At 42.9% G+C, this 17,843-nt stretch overlaps 1 protein-coding gene across 3 annotated transcripts in view; it reads left to right on the top strand.

The window, feature by feature from the left end:
- Positions 1-17,588, top strand: part of LOC108044489 (homeobox protein homothorax) — a 108,821-nt gene extending 91,233 nt beyond the window's left edge. For 2 of the 3 annotated variants that reach the window (XM_044459157.1, XM_044459155.1), the window contains exons 11-14: positions 6,769-6,917; positions 14,382-14,458; positions 16,845-16,903; positions 17,106-17,587. In XM_044459157.1, the coding sequence (XP_044315092.1) occupies positions 6,769-6,917; positions 14,382-14,458; positions 16,845-16,903; positions 17,106-17,266 (446 nt within the window). In that variant the 3' untranslated portion in view covers positions 17,267-17,587. Of the gene's footprint in view, positions 1-6,768; positions 6,918-14,381; positions 14,459-16,844; positions 16,904-17,105 lie in introns of all 3 variants that reach the window. The other variant, XM_044459156.1, reaches the window with a different exon arrangement.
- Positions 17,589-17,843: the final 255 nt, after the last annotated feature.

Raw genomic sequence — 17,843 nt, 5'->3', positions numbered from 1 at the left:
GATATAGCCATGTCCGTCTGTCCGTGCTGTCCGTCTGCCGTCTGTCCGTCTGTCCCCTGTTTCAATACCGTTTGCGAGCTCAGTTTAAAAGCTAGCCATCTGAAACTTTCACAATCGTCCTAAAACAGTACGCAGACGTTTGAAAACGCCCCGATCGGACGTCTAAATCTAGCTCCCATAGGAACAATTGGATATATCTTGCAAAAATTTATGATATTTCGCGCAGTGTAAGCTATTACATTAATCTTTACAAACGTATTTTTATGCATACCTTTTTCCTTTTCTTTGCTCCCTGTTTTCTCTTTCTTTTTTGCACGCCCTCTCTCTTTCTGGCCAGACTTTTCCCCTCCAATATGGCCGACAAAGCTGCACAAAATGGGGTAACAGCGTACAGAGAGAAAAAAGATTTTCACATGCAAGCGGCGGGAGGGGGATAAACTACAGGAAATAACAAAGAAAAAATGTAAAAAAAATAAATATAGCAAAAGTTTCCTTGTCTTCATGTTTTCGTGACTGATGCGTTATAATTTCCAGGCTGTTAAAAAAGCATTTTCTGTGTGTGTTATTAAAAAAATGCAAAAAGCAGGGGGAGGAAGCTGAAGAAGAAGCACAACATCCCCAATGTCTGGAACCGCCTTGAATTTGGCGCGTTGTCTGCGCCGCGACTGCAATTTGGATGTCAAAAAAAATCAACTGCAGACATTTAACTTTTTTTCCTGGCTTGTATTTTATTTGGTTCGTGTGCTAAACGAAATTACACGCTTATGAATGGCTTAATATCATGTACCACAGGGCATAGAACAAAAAGTGAGGGTAATAAACCAGAGGAGGAATCAAATACGAGTCACTCACCTGTGGGCCCCACATCGCAGATCCTCTGATTTTTTCTCCATTCGCAAAAGGTGTCAATGCGAGTGCATAAAGAGTAATGAATACCTGAACAGCCAAAAACAAATTAAACCCGCTGCCATTAATCTTCCCGGCCAACTCCCTTGGTGGCAGATCAACTCCAGAGCTCGGTTTCAATCGCAGTTCCTGTCTCGGTTTTATTCTGAGACCTGGATACACCGGCAAGGTGAGATGCATTTCAACGTGTCTCATAAATTCGACCGGATTGAGCGCACTGAAATCTCGTCTTGCCGCCATTTGCATAAGGCTTAAAAACGAAACGAAACGATACGAGACAGAAACAGAAACGAATGGAGGGAGGTTCATAAATTTGGCAAATTTGACAATTATGCGCATTAATAATAAATAAAATTGACAATAATTGAATTTGAATAATTTGATTTTGCATATGGGGAGGAGAGTCAAAAGAAACGGCGACTCCATATGGCTAATCTGCATATAAGGCGGTGCTCCGTCAGCTTTTTTCCTTCTTTCTTCAACCGCTTTTTCTTCGTAGGCGTGAAAACATGTGTTGGCTTGGTCTGTTTCTCATTTTATTTTTTTGCCAGCCTGGCCTGGAATTTTAATAAACTTTTTTGCCAAGCAGTTTCCATTTTTTGATTTTTTTTTTTGTGAGCCTATTGAATGAACTCCAGCATCAGCATCAGCCTGAGAACCGAAATCCGAAGAGTCCAAGGCGAACCGCAAAAATCCGTACGAAAATAATGAGGCATGAACATGTTGCAGCATCGCCAGAGTTTTTTCCTTGCAACATTATTATTATTATTTTTATTATTATTCCCCCCATTTTTTGCTGGCCAAAAACAATGCAACAAGCCGACAATGATGATGGTTGTTGGTTGTTGCTGGCCGGCTCAAAATATTGCAGCGGATCACACAAATCCTCCATAAAAAGCCTCCTCTCTCTCTATATATATATATACACATATATATATTCGTGTGTGCCTGGCAAAGCCAAAAGCTAAAGCGGCTTTTGTGTTAATACTTCAAACTGTTTTTTGTGCCTGCCTGGGAACAACAAACATGAAAAAGAAAAATCACAAAAAATGGCCACAAAAATTGCTATTGACTTTGGAGTCTGGTTTGCCATATGCCTGAGCTCTTGTAGTTGTTCTTATTGACTTGTTGCCGTTTTATGGCGTTGCGCGATTGGGTGATCCATCATCATTTTGCGGCCTCTGATAATTTGCAGTTTATTCATCTTTTTCCTTTTCGGCTCGCACATGAAAATTGCCAGGGAAATCGAATGGGCCAAATGGAAAACACTTGGCCAAGGGCCGTTGAAGTGTAGTACTTAAAAGCTGTCATAGGAAGTAAAAACAAGTTGAATTTTAATATAATTAAATGCCTTTCTCTAACATCAAAAACAAATATTAAATGTTCATACAATTGTATGTTTAAAATGTAGACAAATTCCCAAAAAATATAAATATTGCAGCTGTGCAGCCATAATTCATGGATCATTGTCAAACTAAGCAAAGCCACACTACGCTGATTATTCCATGTTCAATTAAGCCATTTGCCAGTGGCACTTAAGCTTTATTAATTTGCCGATCGTATGCATATCACTTAACTGGCCACCGTCTAAACCGAAATGAATTGCCCATGTTTATCACAGCGCCGGTAAGATTCAATAAGGCGTTTCATAAACAATAAATGCCGGGCCATAAATCAGCCAACTCAAGCGCAGCTCGGATGGTGGCTAATAAGCGGGCTAACACCTCGGAGGTCCCACTTCTCGGTGGTCCGCCGCTCGAGTGTTTACTGTACTGTACAGCCACCCACTTGACAAGCTCGACCGGCGCACTGATGAGCATGCTGATGATGACGCCCTTTCCAGGGCTTTTGTCAGGCGCTTCTGTGTTATTTTTCCGTGGCTTTCCTCTGGCATTTCTGCCGCTGAAGTGTCGGGCTCAAGCGCAGCTTCTTGGCCAACACTTGAGCCACGGTTTTTTTTCTCTCTCGAGTGTTTGTTTGCCAAGCTGCAGCTGACAAATGCCCGGGGGCGTTTTGGGGCCACCCAGGGCGCGCTGCTGTCTGATTTCTTTTGACATGTTTTGAATTCAATTAACCGGCCTAGACGACCGCTGCCGCCATCGCCACCGCCGCTGTTTATTATCATTTCGGGCCAAACTCAATTAGTTAGGCACCCTGGAAAATACTCTACTCTGCGATGAGCTTAAGCAGACTTCCGCCATGTTATTCGTTGTGTTGCCCGTTCCCATTGGAAAATGATTGACAGACGATTGGCATGGATTTGTATAAACAAACTGGGGGAGGAAAAACTCGGAAAACTCTGGCCCCTCGCGCCATTGGAAAACTGAAAGTTTTCTTGCGCGCACGGGAGCATTTGGCGTTTCTCAGTTGGTGCGGGCAAAAGTTTATTTAAAAACTAATTGAAAACTGCTACGATTCCCCCGCGCAGTCAAGTAGTTTGGAAATATTTTGCCAGCCCAGAGAGGGAAAATATCTGTAGCCCTCCTTGTCTTTCTCCATTCGCTTCTTGTCTGCTGGAAAAGCAATTTTGTTTGTTTTTGCTTCTGCTGCAACTTGACGGGTGGAAAAGTGCATTTTGTTATTGAATTTTATGCAGCCTGTACAAGAAATGTATTTATATATTGTCCTTATTCAAATGGAATTTTTTTAGACATCAAAAAAAGTTACATTTCAAGAGGAAATAGTTATATTCTTTTACAAAAGTGAAATTTATTTGCCTTCTTTGAGGCTGCTGGCTCTGCAAAAATCTTAATCAATCGGGCAACTTTCTGCAAGAATCTGGAAGCATTTGGGTTTTTGTCAGCTTTACTCTATAATTGCATTCTGGGGGAGGAAGGCGGAAGGAGGAGGAAAAGCCAGCAGGAAACTAAAAATGTTTTGTATGTCCGTATAAAGGAAAAATCGCAAAATTTACTGCAAATTGGAATTTTGCGCAATTGTAGAAGGCAGGAAAAAAAATGAGAGCAAAAAGAGCGTGCCGAAAACAAACATGAAAATGTGGCAAGCAAGGCAGACCAACTGTAGTTTTTTTTGGGTCCTTTTTGCAATAATAACAACACACACATCGTCTATATATATATATATAAGTCTGTCTGCGTTTGCGTCTTTGGCTCCTGCATCCTTCGTCCTTTAAGCCAATAATAAATAAAAATGCTAGCTGGAGTTTGTGTGTGAGTTCTATGTGTGTGTAAGTGAGCCACCCACGAAAATTGCCCCGGCATCAAATTTATTTCCCCCGCCCCCAAAGCAAACTTATTGGGAATCGAGCGGGCACCATAAAGTCCACAAAGTTATAGTGAAAATTAATTAAGTTTTGCGCTGCGCTTAACAATTCAATTAAAAGCAAAAATGCAAGCGCCTTTATCGCTTACAGCGAAAAGCACTTTGGAAAAAGCTACGAAAACGCATCGCGTCCTAATCGGTTTTGCCCCCTTTTTCCCCCCTTTTCCCCCCTTTTATTCCCCGGCAAGTCGAGTGCCCTTTCAAGTGGCACAAGTGCTTTTGCACATCGTTATTATAACAATAATAAGCGAGCCAGAAGATGCGGCTCTGGCCAAAGATTAATTGTGTTTGGGTCTTGGATAAAAAATAAAAGAAGAAATGGGAGCACACACCGCAAACCGAACTTGGAGTCGGCGTAAAGTGCAATCCACTTGAAGGAATTTACATATCACCAGCCGATACCAGCCGCTGGATCCCGAGAGACCCCGGCAGCACCATACCCATACCCATACCCATACCCAATCCCAGTCGCAGACCCATCTGCATCTCCGACTCCTGACCATGTTGCAGGCAAATGCATTAATCAATTTCATGTTTTCTTAAGCGCGCGCCCGTCGCGATTTGAGTGCCTTTGGCCCCATCGCGGGGATATTGGGGGGATCGGTGGTGATCGGGGGTCTGGGGATGCCCCTGCCCAACCCCCCTACACCCCCCCCATGAGTGGAATAATCAATTTCGAGGATCATAAACAACTTTTAATGAAGTTGTTAAGTGCCAGCAGCTAGTTGGCCCGGCTCTCTTCGCATTTCTTCTCCGCTCTTCATCGGCTAAAGTGCAGCTCACAGTGCTCGATAAGCTTGTGTAATGGACGCCTCCTTCTTGGCTTTCATTTGGCCAGATTCCGTTGGCCAACGCTCACACACACACACACACACTCGCACACACCGTAGACCAACGCATTTCCATAATTGCTAAATTATGCAAACAATGGGTGGAAGTGGGTGGAGGGGCGAGGCGCTAGAAAGGTTCCAACAAGTGATTGTTTTGGGAACTTCTTTTGTTTACGTTTTTCGGCCTTTTTTCTTCTTTCTGGTAAATTAATTTTACAACTTTTCCGGCTTGGGGCTCTGCTGATTTGGTTAGTTGCTCTGTTTGGATCCACAAATTTTCCTCATTTCTTTATCTGCGTTGTAGTTTTTCCTGGGCCTTTCTATTGAATATTAAGTAATAAAATTATACAAATAGTAGAGAATCTACCTTTGCTTTTAGATCTTAATGGAAAGTATAGAATGGTCTTTTTACTCATTCAAATGTATCTAGTGGGTCTGTCTGGGCCTTAAAAATAAACTATACAAATTCTTCCGGCTCTCCAAGCTATTTTAGAATGTCTGATTCGATGTGAGCCCCAGAATCTTCGTCATTTCTTTATCTAAATTGAGGGTATAGAGTGGCCTGCCTTTTCTCACTCGAAATTCCCCAGGTTCTGTTTGGTTTCTTGTATTTTTTATTTGGTCTGCTGCCATCGGCTTTTGTTTTATGGCCTATTTGGAAAATCCCCTCCCTCCTGCACTTTTCTGACCACTCGCCAAGCGAACGTCTCCATCGGCGACTAAATTAATCAAAACGAACTTCCGGTTTACGCAAAATGGCGTGAAGTCTGCCACCATTGAATGTGTGTGTGTGTGTGTTTGTATGTGCTGGTATTTAGGTGTGGCCGAGTGTGTGTGTGTGCCACTGTGTGTGAAAATTAATGAATGAGTTAACTAAAAATTAATGAAAAGCAGCCAAAGTGAAGGTGGAGCGAAAGCAAATGCCAAAGGTGTTGTGCAAAAGATAAAGCATGGAAAATTTATGAAGGAATTAAACGGGGGCGGCGAACGAAGGCTACCAAGTTAGACATTTGGCGTTGGGCAATATTTGTTTTGGGCCCCGAAATCTGATGATCATCATCGTCATCATCATCGAGGAAGGAGCGTGAAATTATGCAATCCATGGTTTTAGAGGGGAGTTGGGTCTGGTTTATTTTGTTTGCATGTGCGCAGCGATTCGGGCTTCCTGTTTGCTGGCATTTGAGTTACTTAAGTGTAACTAAAACTTTAAGTAAACACACAAATAACATACTTAATATTAAACAAAAATATACACACAGTCGTCTGGTCTAAGGGAGATCCAGTGATGATGATGAAAAGGAAAGCACACAGGAAACGCCTGGCCAAGAGATTTTCGGCCAGCGAGGCAAACAAAAGATAAAAGCCTGGGTAGTTTAAATTAACCAAAAATTATGCACGAACATTACCAAAGCTAAAGCGGCAGCCCTGACAAATATTAATTTTGTTTATAAACAAGTCTTGGGGCCCAGAGCACCCAGTCTACTGACCTGCAGTCAGTGCCCCAAACAATGTCATCCATATGATTATCGTTACGACCGAGCCAAGTAATTTTATGCCCACTTGACAAACAGCCATAAACCAGAACAGCAAACACAGAAGTTGGAAGTCTTCTCGGAGTCTTCTCATTTTCGGGCAGCTGTAGGTCTACAGCTATATGTAGTGTGTGGAACTGTGACAATATTGACATAGGCCTTAGAAGATTCCCCACCAGCACCTCTCACTCTTCTACCATTTCTCCCCGCTTTTCCAGGTGATGCCAGCAATGCCAGCATAGGAAGTGGAGAGGGCACCGGCGAGGAGGACGACGATGCGAGCGGCAAAAAGAACCAAAAGAAACGTGGCATTTTCCCAAAAGTAGCAACCAACATATTGAGAGCGTGGCTGTTTCAGCATTTAACGGTGAGTACCGACAGTACCTTCATTTCCACCTCCGATTTCTGGCCAATGGCTTACCGGCACGTCAGAGATGTTATCGCGATCTCGGTGGGAATCTCTGACTGGCTGGGGGCTGGCCCCACCCCCTTTAAACTAGGAGCTAAACCAGCCCCGGTCTGATAAGAGTGTGCTCTAGGCACACTGCGCGAAAATAGTTATTAGTTTCTAAAATCTGCAAGGGGTTTATTTTCGAGTAAAGCAGTTGAACATTTAATACAAATTAAATTAACCTGAGACTTATAGTTAAATATAAACCATAAACAAATAATATCAAAATATATATAAATAATAAGGTCTTGATTTTGATTTAAGAAGGAGTTGGCTTTATAAGCACAAAATGTATAAGACTGTCCAAATAGGGAATACAATTTATTAAATTAAGAAATTCCAAACTTATTTTAATTTACTGTGCAGAAAAAGAAAGCTACTGAAGCTACTTTCTAATCTCTTCTCTCAGTGCAGCTATTGTTTTATTTTCGTTGTTTTTTCCAACGTGTGGCAGGTTGATAAGATTACCGCATGGGCTCCAATGAATGGCCTGCGTCAATGGGCGACTCAGTGGATGGGGAAAAGCTGAGGGAAATGGAAAAATCGGTAGAAGGAGGTGGGGGGGACGAGGAAAAGCCGGCACGATGATGTAAACGATAGCGGCCAGGGGAGGCGCCATTGGAACCTTGATTATATGGCCATTAGGGTGGGAAATGCAAACAAGATTGTGTGCTGTACTTGATCAGACTGAAGAGCTTTTCCCCCAACCCACTGCCAGAACCAATCGCAGTCCACTCACTCGGCCTAAGCATCCATTTAGCCCTTTGGCCATTTATCCATTTGGCAATACCCTTTCGGACCTCGGCAGCTTCTTTGCCCGGTCATCGCGTCCAATTAGATTTCCATTTTGGGGCCATCAAAGAGCTCGGCTAAACGGCCTCGAAATGCGGCACTAAAAACAAATTGCCAATGGCAATAACTATTCAAAGCCAGAAACTGCAGTTCAAAGTTCCTTTTTCGGATTTCGGAGATGCCAAACGGAAGTCCAGTCCAATCCAGCGGATGTGTAATACAAATAAACAGATTTGTTATGCGCCACTTTATGTTAAGCAACAAAAAGAAAAAAAGGGAAAGAGATGTGAAGTGGTGGCCAAGGGTTGAATTTGGACGAGCCAAGAAAGAGCCAAACAAAACTATAAGATTTTATGCTGGACGGGTCAAGGAAGTTGCAACTACGTTTTTTGGCCATTAGTTTTGGGGATTTTTTGTGGGTCTGCTGCTGCGTATGTAAAATGATAGAAATCTTAATGGAATCCGGTAAGCGAATGTGTGTGGCCAGAGTTAACGACCAAGAGCTGACCAGCGCGATAAGCCAGCGAATCGGAAATTAAAGTTGAGGCTGCGTTTCTGGCCCAAAAATCGTTTTAAAACGCCAGCCACCACCCCCCCTGGGCGAAAAGTAAAGTAAAGTAAACGGAAGAAGCATTAGCCCAGCCACCCCCATTTTCCCCACCCCCTCGGTGACATTGATGAATTGCCGTTTAAATCAGCGCATCACTCATGTTTGCCCAGCGGCAGCGTCTCGACTTTCACAGCCTGCCTGCACATCCTCATCCTGATCATTGGCATCCTTGACTGACTCCGTCGTCCCGGCTTAATGCCATTAACAGTTTTTCAACGCATTAGGGAAATTGTTTTTCTTTTACGCCGACATGCGTTCGAAACTTTAATTTCGTATTCAAAGGCCTTCGAATTGGCACAATGCAATGATTGCCTGTTTGATTTATCGGTGTAGCCTTTGGATTAATTTAAAGTGATCCTATGACTGATAGGTTTTAAATAGTCTTGCTTTAAAAGTTTTTGTATTGGTTATAATAGATAATTTGAATCAAAAGAAACTCTTTTATGTGCATTTAATTGCTTGTAAACTTTCTTCAAGTTTAGATGTTAAATAATTGAAGCAGAAAAATTATATATGTTAGCTCATAAATTATAAATTCACAACATGTGTAAAACAATGTTAAAAGCACAATAAATTTTTTTTTAATTTGTTCATTACAAAGGTAGTTGTCATGTGAAACTTGCCAAATAAATTCATAAACAGGGATGTCGTTTAAAAACCTCGATTTCGAATCGAAATCCGAATAAGACTCAAAGCCAGACCCCAAATAAGACCGCAATGATGGTGCTAATGAAGTGCATTGCATTCTGGAAATGGGGGCGGGGTGCTTGGGGCCGGGTTAACTGACTGGCCAACCAAAAAACAAAAGGCAGATGGCGGCAACAAAAGCAACTGCAGCACAACAGCAACAACAGCAACATTGAGGGCATTGCATGGCCGCCTTGTTGTTGCTGATGGCTGATTGCCGTTGTTGCAAAAATGTGCTCGCTGTTGTTGTTGCTGTTGTTGTTGCTGCTGCTGCTTGGTTGCCATAATTATGGCAGGCGCGCGAATATTTTGTTTACATTTGGCGCGCATTGCAGACAGGCAGCAACAACAGCAACCAAGGCAACGACAACGGCAACGGCAATGGCACGGCAGCAACACCAACAGCACGGCAGCAACACCAGCAAAAAAGTCTCATTTCGCGTGCTCCGCCTACTCGAGCAGTCAGCCACATGTGTGTGCCCATGTGTCCATATACCCATATGCCCATATGCCCCGGGTCCGTTCCCATTCTCGACTTCCCCCCAAAAAACCCTCCCTCGCTGGCAATTTTCTTCCGGCTGTCTGTTGTTGCTGTTCTGCTTTTGGGCCTACGTTTTGACGTTGCCGTTGCCGTTGCTGCTGCTGTTGGTGTTGGTATTGCCGTTGCAACTTGCAACTTGCAACCCCCGAAAAAAATGCGCACAGCGCGAAATGTTAAGCCACGGCAAAATGGCCAAAGGAAGCCATAGAGGGAGGTGCTGGGGCGTAGTAAGGGGGTTGTGGGAGGGGCCGGGGGAATTAGGTGCAGCCGCGGTAAAAGAGTTGCATTGTTGTCAGCAGAGTCATGTTGCAACGGCGCTTAGTGTGTGGCATGTTTCAAGGTGCCGGCTCAAGACGAAGCGGCAGTGCGCTTCATGACAGAAAGAAATTAGAACAGAAAAACAAATTATTTGTTGAGTTTAAAGAAAATTTAAATTGTATTTATTTATTTTTTGCGTAATTAGATACAAATTTTTAAAATCTAAATAAAATAATAGATTTAGTTTTATTCAACTAAACCATTGCAACTATGGCCGATTCTTTTCCTGTTCCATAAGTTTAAACTTTTGGCTACAGTTTACAATAAATAAATAAATTTTATTTTATGACAATGAAAATATGTAAATCTTTAATAAATTTGTAGATCAGTATGTTGTTCGACCGTTTGCTCTAAAGTCTTTATTTCAAAGCATTCTTGTCTGAGATTTCTTCTCTCCTTGATCTTTTCTAATTAAATGCGATGCATAAGAGTTTAAGTTAGTTGTTATAGGGTGAGACCACTGAAAGCCTTAAAATCCCTTCCTATTTATTTTCTACTCCAGTTTAGAAGCGTAGGGCATCTTTTTAACTTGCTTGCCGCGCTGCAAATTATTATGATATTTTTTTTTCAGCCCCCACAAAGTTGGAGGATGGGGACAACATTGCGATTAGTGCTGGGCCTTCTAGCTCACCTTATCATTGGGGTTTTCGCGGGGCGAAGACGAGGGCAAAAACACTCATTTGGCTTTGTTTAGACTGGAAAAAATCTTCATAATGGCCAACAGTCGCCTTTTCTTCGCTGTGGCAATGCAATTTTCACCGCTGCAATTTGCTGCCAACGTTTTTGCTGCTGTTGTTGTTGTTGCAGTGGAAGTTGGTGTTGCCGTTGTGGATGTTGCTGTTGCTTTTGTAGTTGTTGCTGTTGCTGTTGCCGTTGGCTTGTTTCACAAATGGCGTCGCATTTGGCGTTGTTAATGGCGTCGGCATCGCTGGCATCGTGGTCTTCGTGTGTGGAGGACATGGGCGGTGTGGGGAGGGGGTCGAAAGAGGGGGCCCAAAAGGGGGCAGACTTCTTGGGCTTGTTGTGCCATGTGTCACGGCGTTGCAGTCATGTTGACATCATTGGGCCCAGGTCCAATGAAAGGGGGTCTCTCTTCGGGGCCTTGGGCCTGCCACCACTTGTCAGCAGGAAAGGGGTGAAAGGGGGATGGGGGGGGAGTCCAAAACCCCCACCACCCTCCATCTGTGTGCGATGATTGTTTTAAATTCATTTGCCAAGTTTAAATAAACACACAACAAAGTGAAAATATGCTGGCAAAAAAAAAGTGGAGCGAGTCAAGTTGCCACAGGGACAGAAGGCAGACATCAGACATCAGAAATCAGAAAGAAAGAGACGGCCAGCCCAGGGATAGAAAGAGACGGCGAACGACTGTTGGCTGGGGCGACAACTTAAAGGCGTGACAGTAATTAATTATTTTGTCGTATGGTAAATTAATAAACCAAATGGACTTTGTTTCTACTTGACATGTTATGCACTATCTCTATATATATGTGTACATATATCTCGGCGTGTGTGTGAGTGCGAAATGCATAATTGCTTTCATTAGTCTAATTGGTGCAACAAAGTGCAGCTGAAAGAAAAACGCTTAAGCAGACAGAGACAGCAGGTCGAGGGAAGAGCGGGACGGAGTGCTAAGCTCTTGGGAGAACTCAACGAAGAGTAGGCGTTGAAAGAAAAGCTTTTGCAAATGAAATATATGCACTTCTGATCCCCCAAGAGTCGGGCAAGTCAACGAACTTGACCTGCCAGATATGCAAAGGATTATATTCTGCTGGGGGAAATCTCTCGTATTTTTAGTTGTTAAAGAAATCTTTGTCTCTGTGGTTGCAATGTTTTCCAGTAAAATTCTGGAATAAACATATTTTATTCTTAGCCATGCAAACCCTCTGGCTTTCCCTGATCTTCTTATACAAAAAGATTCCATTTTTGAGACAAAAAGTTTTGGCTTTCGAATTCTTAAAATTATGAAAGGGTATTTATTTAGTTTGACCCACTCCAACTAATTAATATTTTAGCTTCAACAGTCTTATTTTCAACATTACAAGGCTTTTGAACTTAATTGATCAACAAATATGTAGGTTAAAAAATTTCTTAGTTATTGTATTTTTTTTGTAGTTTTTACAATCAGAAGTATTAAAATAACGTTGGCAGCTACAACTACACTTCCTTTTCGCATCAATAAAATCGGAAATATATGATTTTCCCTGTGCAATGTTGGACTCTTAATTATTCCTAGTTCGCAACCCATTCCTCTTGCCCATTGACAACCACAAAGTTGTCCCTGTTACGGCCAGATGTCTCAGCTCGTGTTGGCCACAACATCAAATCAATAACCAGACTCCACCTGCATCCAGATACGGATACAGAGCACCACCTCCTTTGAGAAAGCCATCGCTGCAAATAGATGTGCGCCACAAAGTATGCTATAAATTCCGTTTTAATTTACCTGCATGTAATTTATGCCTTCTGACTTCTTGAACATTTTATATGGACGAGAAAACGAGGTGCAGCAGTGGAACGGGGAAAACATTGCCATTGGCATGTCCATTGTATTTACATGGTTCCTACGTTTATTTGTCAATACGCAAATTTCATATAGTATTTGGTATCTGCTGTTTGTCGTTGTTGTCGTTGTCCGAAGTGCGGGCGTGTCAGGCTGAAAGTCCTGGCCTCGACAGGACGGCAAACAACTATTGCTGCCGGGCAGGACAGCAGCAGCAAGACAACACGTAAAATTTATTAAACACAAACAATAAGGCAAATGCATTTAAGGAGCTTCGAAGCGCCGGCCAAGCCTTCTCTTCTGCAGCAGGACAACAACGGCAACTAAATTGCATTACGGACGGCCAGAAGGACACACAGATACAGACACAGACACAGACACGGATACAGATACTAAGGCTTGGATGTGCAGCGTTGCACATTTCGATTGGAATGGCCCCGCCTTATATAACCCCGGATGTGAGTGCCTGTGTATGGGTGACAGTTCATATATTTTTGGGGTCGTCGTAAATTCCCAAACAATTTCTTAGCCATTCCCCGCACCACAAGCAAATTGCATTTGCAGACGGAATCGGGCTCCTATGGCATCACAATTATCGACTGGTGACGAGTGCCAAAAAGCTGGAGGAACCGCCCACAGCTGCCGGAAACGGTTGCGGCCAGTCGAGGGTTAAAACACAAAGGCTCCTTCGTCCTCGGAGCACGCGCACAAGAATATCCCGATTTTTCGAGGGCGAAACAAAGCCAAAATCGTTTGACGGCAACTTCCGCTGTGCGGAGATCCTTAGAAATAATTTTTTGACAGCCGCCAGGTGACGGGTTAAACCCCTTTTTTACCTTCCCTGCACTAAGAAATTATGTTATTGCTTTTTAATAAACAAATAATGTTTTTAAAGTGGCCCACTCTTCGTCAATCGTTATGAAATTAATCTTGTTGTAATCTTTTCTTAACAATTTAGAAAGAGTTGTAATTTTTTCCTGTGTCGCAGGCAAAACAACATTAATAAAGTGAATTTGTGCTGCGATCGAAATCGTTAAACCAACAAAAAGCGCACAACAACTAGGCAAATAACACAAATTGTAATAAGCGCCAGGCCAGACGAACGATTAGATTAGCCGCTGGGCAGCCCAGGGGCTTAAGGGGCGGGGCGGCTGTCCAGGGGGAGTGGCACTTTCACTTTAGTCGAACTATTTACCCACTGACGCCACTGTGTCGGCGGTTCGACTGCAAGATTTATGGGAAGTGGACTACTCGGTGGCATTTGTTTGCCCATTTGGCGCTAGACACGCGCTCCCAATGCAGCAAACGCCTCCCTTGACCCCCTCTCTCCCTCCCTTAACCCCCTAAAGGTGGCGGCAATTGAGGACACTTTGAGTGGCACTGCTGATAAGAAGGAGGCACTGCAACCGCCGCTGCGATAAAACAAAAACACCCGAATATGCTGCGATTCAAGTGCAACCATCGATGCGGGCTGACAGGTTCCCATTCGGTTTTATTGCGGCCATGATTGATCGATTGTTTGGTCGGCCGCTAGATAGATTGTAAATTTGGGCACTGCAACAGTGCTCCCCACTCCATAATCGAGTTTGGTGTTAGATTAGGGAATACACTCTTCTATTAAATTAAATTTAAACGACTTTAATTTGTTAAGCAAGTGATCTGGATTTTATCGGCGCAGATTAATCCATCAATGATACTTAACAAGTGTGTTTACAAGTATGTCAGGCTTGATAAAAGCTTAAAAGTAATATGATGATATTATTAAATAATTAAAGCATTTATTCATGAAACTATTTTGCAGATTTTACTATTTATTACTTAACAAAAAGGCTGCTTAGTAAAAATAGTTGCTTAGAATAAGATTTTGTATGGTTTTTAAATTCCAAATAAATATGTTTATAACCTAATTTCCAACTCATTTAATTCCAGCATCCCTACCCATCCGAGGACCAGAAGAAACAATTGGCCCAGGACACCGGCCTAACGATACTGCAAGTGAATAATTGGTGAGTATCCGTCCGAGATCCGATCGGATCTTCTCAGATATCTTTTCAAACACAACATCATAATGTGGTAAACGATGCCCTCGGCTGTCCATTACTCACACGCTTTATTTGCCAACCTGGCCGTAAGACTAAACCCGAAACCAAAACCAGAGCACACACGACCAAATAAAACTATCTGGGCAAAACAAATTTATAAGGCAGCCCACGCCAAGGAAATAGAACCTGCCACGGGCCAACAAGCAAGAGGTGAAAAGAATGTGGCAAACAAAGTTATGGGCCTTGTTACCGGGGTTCTGAAAACTGGAAATCCTAGGGATCCCGAAGTGCATTAGGCTGGAGACAGGGCCAGAGAAACCAAGCCAAACGAGACGGATACGGCAACTTCATCAAATTTTGCACATTATGCGACAGGCTGCAGAACTTGACACTCGGCAAGACTGGCTGCTAAGCTGCAAACTGAAAACTGAAAACGGCAAATGGCAAATAGCAAATGGCAAACTACAAGATGCGAAAAATAGGAGAGATGGAAAAGCTTGGGAGCAAGTTAAAAGCGCTGCTGAATCTTTTATGCAACACGGGACGAGGTGGCTTGGAATGCTTTTAAGCTGGGACAGGCCACAATAAAATCCGGCGAGAAATGTGTGAGAGCTCTGCCGCCTGGCAGGCACTCAGCTCAATTAAATTGAATTTCGCGCTCACCGAAGCACACTACAAATTAACAAATAGTAGCCAAAGGACCCTGCCCTTCCGATTCGCTTAGGCACGCAACGCTGCGTAGATGGAGGTCCTGTGTTCAGGGGGTTGGGAAACGGGGAAACGGGGAAATGTGGAAATGGGGAAATATAAGGATAAAGGAAAGAAAAACCTTGGCAGAAAATAGCAAAATAAAATGTTGACACTTTTGGTTATTTATGGGCAGGGACGGACGACACCTTTTGCTGAGCAAGTCGGTCCGAGCCGGACACTAATCCTGGGGGAATAGACCCCCAGGACTATCTCTCTAAATGTGTATTTATTTTGCGCAATTTGAGGCAGGAAAAACTTAGCATAAGAAGCCATTCAAATGACCAGGAGATTCTCGAGAAGTCCATTAACACCCAATAAGATGGCCAGACGGCACAAGTAACTTTCGTAATCGAAAAAGTTTCGTTTTTTTTTTGCCCTGCTGCCGAGCAAGTTTTAAATATTAACGCTTAGTTACAGCTGCAGAAAGAAAAGTTATAATTATGGCCTAAGTACATAAATAACTTGGCAAATGTTTGCTTACTTCTGTGAGTTATCCTCCCGATTTGAACCCACATTTTTTCGTTCTCCCCCATCTGCAATCATTCCAATCAAGTGCGAGGCCAGCGGGCAAATCGATTTGCAGCTTACATCTTCGGCTGCATCTTGAAGAGCGAAGAACGTGAAAATATCTATATGGCAGAACGGAACTCAATTCCATTTTGTCGTTTTGATAAACGATTTCAGGGCGTTGCAACAATTTCCGCCCCAAAATGAGCAGAAATCAGGGGCAGATCGCAAACGAACTGCAAATTGAAAAGTCAAAGGGGCGAGCGGTGAAATGTTCCCTTTTTCAATCCGTTTGAGGAGGAGTTCCCAAGTGCATTAACCCCAGCTAACTTGGTTTTTGGCTAATGCGAGTAGCTGTATCCATTGCCGTCCTTGTATCCGTTTCTGTGCACTTGAAAAAAGAGATGTTACGTTTTAAAACAGTTTGGCTAATGTACCTTAAAATATTTATTTTATTTTTAATAAAAGAAAAGGAGATATTTCTAAAAATTATTCCAATCTCTTCTCTCAACGTTATTCAAATTAATAGTTAATATTAGTAAGCTAAAATTCGGAAGTGGGCATCAAACTATTTAGGCAATTTCTTCAAGTTTAGGCAGTAGTTTTTATCAGTGCACCTGAAACTGATTCCTTTGGTGTTTTTCCTTTTCCCTGTTTGGGTTTTTTGCTGTGTGGTTTCGTTGTTTGGCTGACTTTTTTCTGAGGCCGTGTCAAAGCTTGCGGGTAACATCGTCTTGGCCAAGTGACTGTCACTCCGCCGGCGGCTTTCTGCTTTAATCATTTTGCTCTTTTTGTCGCTTTTTGCGTCGCCACTGATCCTGCGGATCAACGGGCAACTGCTTATTATTTCTTATTGCATTTATTAAACGACAATCATAACCAAAGTCGGCGCGGCCCATTGATCTGGCATTGGCAGGGCAGCAAAAAGTGTGACTCTGGCGGAAATTTGGTTTGGTTTATGGCTAAGTTGGGCACATAAAGCAGCGCGGTCCACAACAAATCCGGGCCAATTCATGCATAATTCATGGCTCCTTTTCGGTTGTGTGTTTAATTAGGGAATGCCACTAAAACGATATCTCTTGTGTGCTTACAGGTTCATCAATGCGCGGCGGAGAATCGTCCAGCCGATGATCGATCAATCGAATCGTGCAGGTAACTATCGCTCTAACTCTTAAGAAAAAAATACAACAAAAAAAATATCCATAACTATGAAATAGCGCTGATCTAGTTAAGAATTAAGTGTGGTGAACCGTGAGGATCGCCTCGCTTACTTTCGCAATCGCACTCGAACGCAATTTCTAATTATGTGCATTTTTTCTCTCTTTTCCCTTTTTTTTGGGCGACTCACCAACAGTCTATACACCGCATCCAGGTCCCTCCGGATATGGCCACGACGCCATGAACTACATGATGGACAGCCAGGCGCATATGATGCACCGTCCGCCCGGGGATCCGGGCTTCCACCAGGGCTATCCGCACTACCCGCCCGCCGAGTACTACGGCCAGCACTTGTAATCCTCGTAATCCGGCCCCCAACCGGCACCGGAAACGGAAACGGAACCAGAGAGCTCTCCGGAAGCGATCAAGCCAAAATCATAGCTTAAATTTTTACCACCACCAACAACAACACCAACAACAACAACAACACCAGCCAACTGGAGGAGAAGGAGCTGAATCACGAGGAGCAGGAGCCGATCCCAAAACTAGCATACCGCGTGGCAATATCAGTCAAGTAATAGCAAACAAAAAACACAAGCAAAGAACAACCGTAGTAAAATCTATAAAATGATATTAGCTAAGCAACAACAACAGCAGCAGCAGAACCTTGAACAACAACAACAACAACAACAGCAACAACAAAAGCACCAGCAAAAACAAACCACATCAAAAAGAAACCAGAAATTTTAAAGAAACTATTTGTGTATACCTTAAACATAAATAACAAAAAAGCAGAAAAAAGGGAAAAATAAAAACAAGAAAAAGATATTTATGCATAAACAAAAATGAAACGCTTAGCTATAAGTTAAATAAACAAAATAAAACCAGAACTCACACACACACACACACCTGAATTACACACACACACACACAC

Source organism: Drosophila rhopaloa, unplaced genomic scaffold, assembly GCF_018152115.1.
Source record: "Drosophila rhopaloa isolate 14029-0021.01 unplaced genomic scaffold, ASM1815211v1 contig_178, whole genome shotgun sequence".
Classification (NCBI taxonomy): domain Eukaryota; kingdom Metazoa; phylum Arthropoda; class Insecta; order Diptera; family Drosophilidae; genus Drosophila; species Drosophila rhopaloa.
Note: the sequence above shows the minus strand (reverse complement) of the source record. Positions and strands in the feature narration are given on the sequence as shown.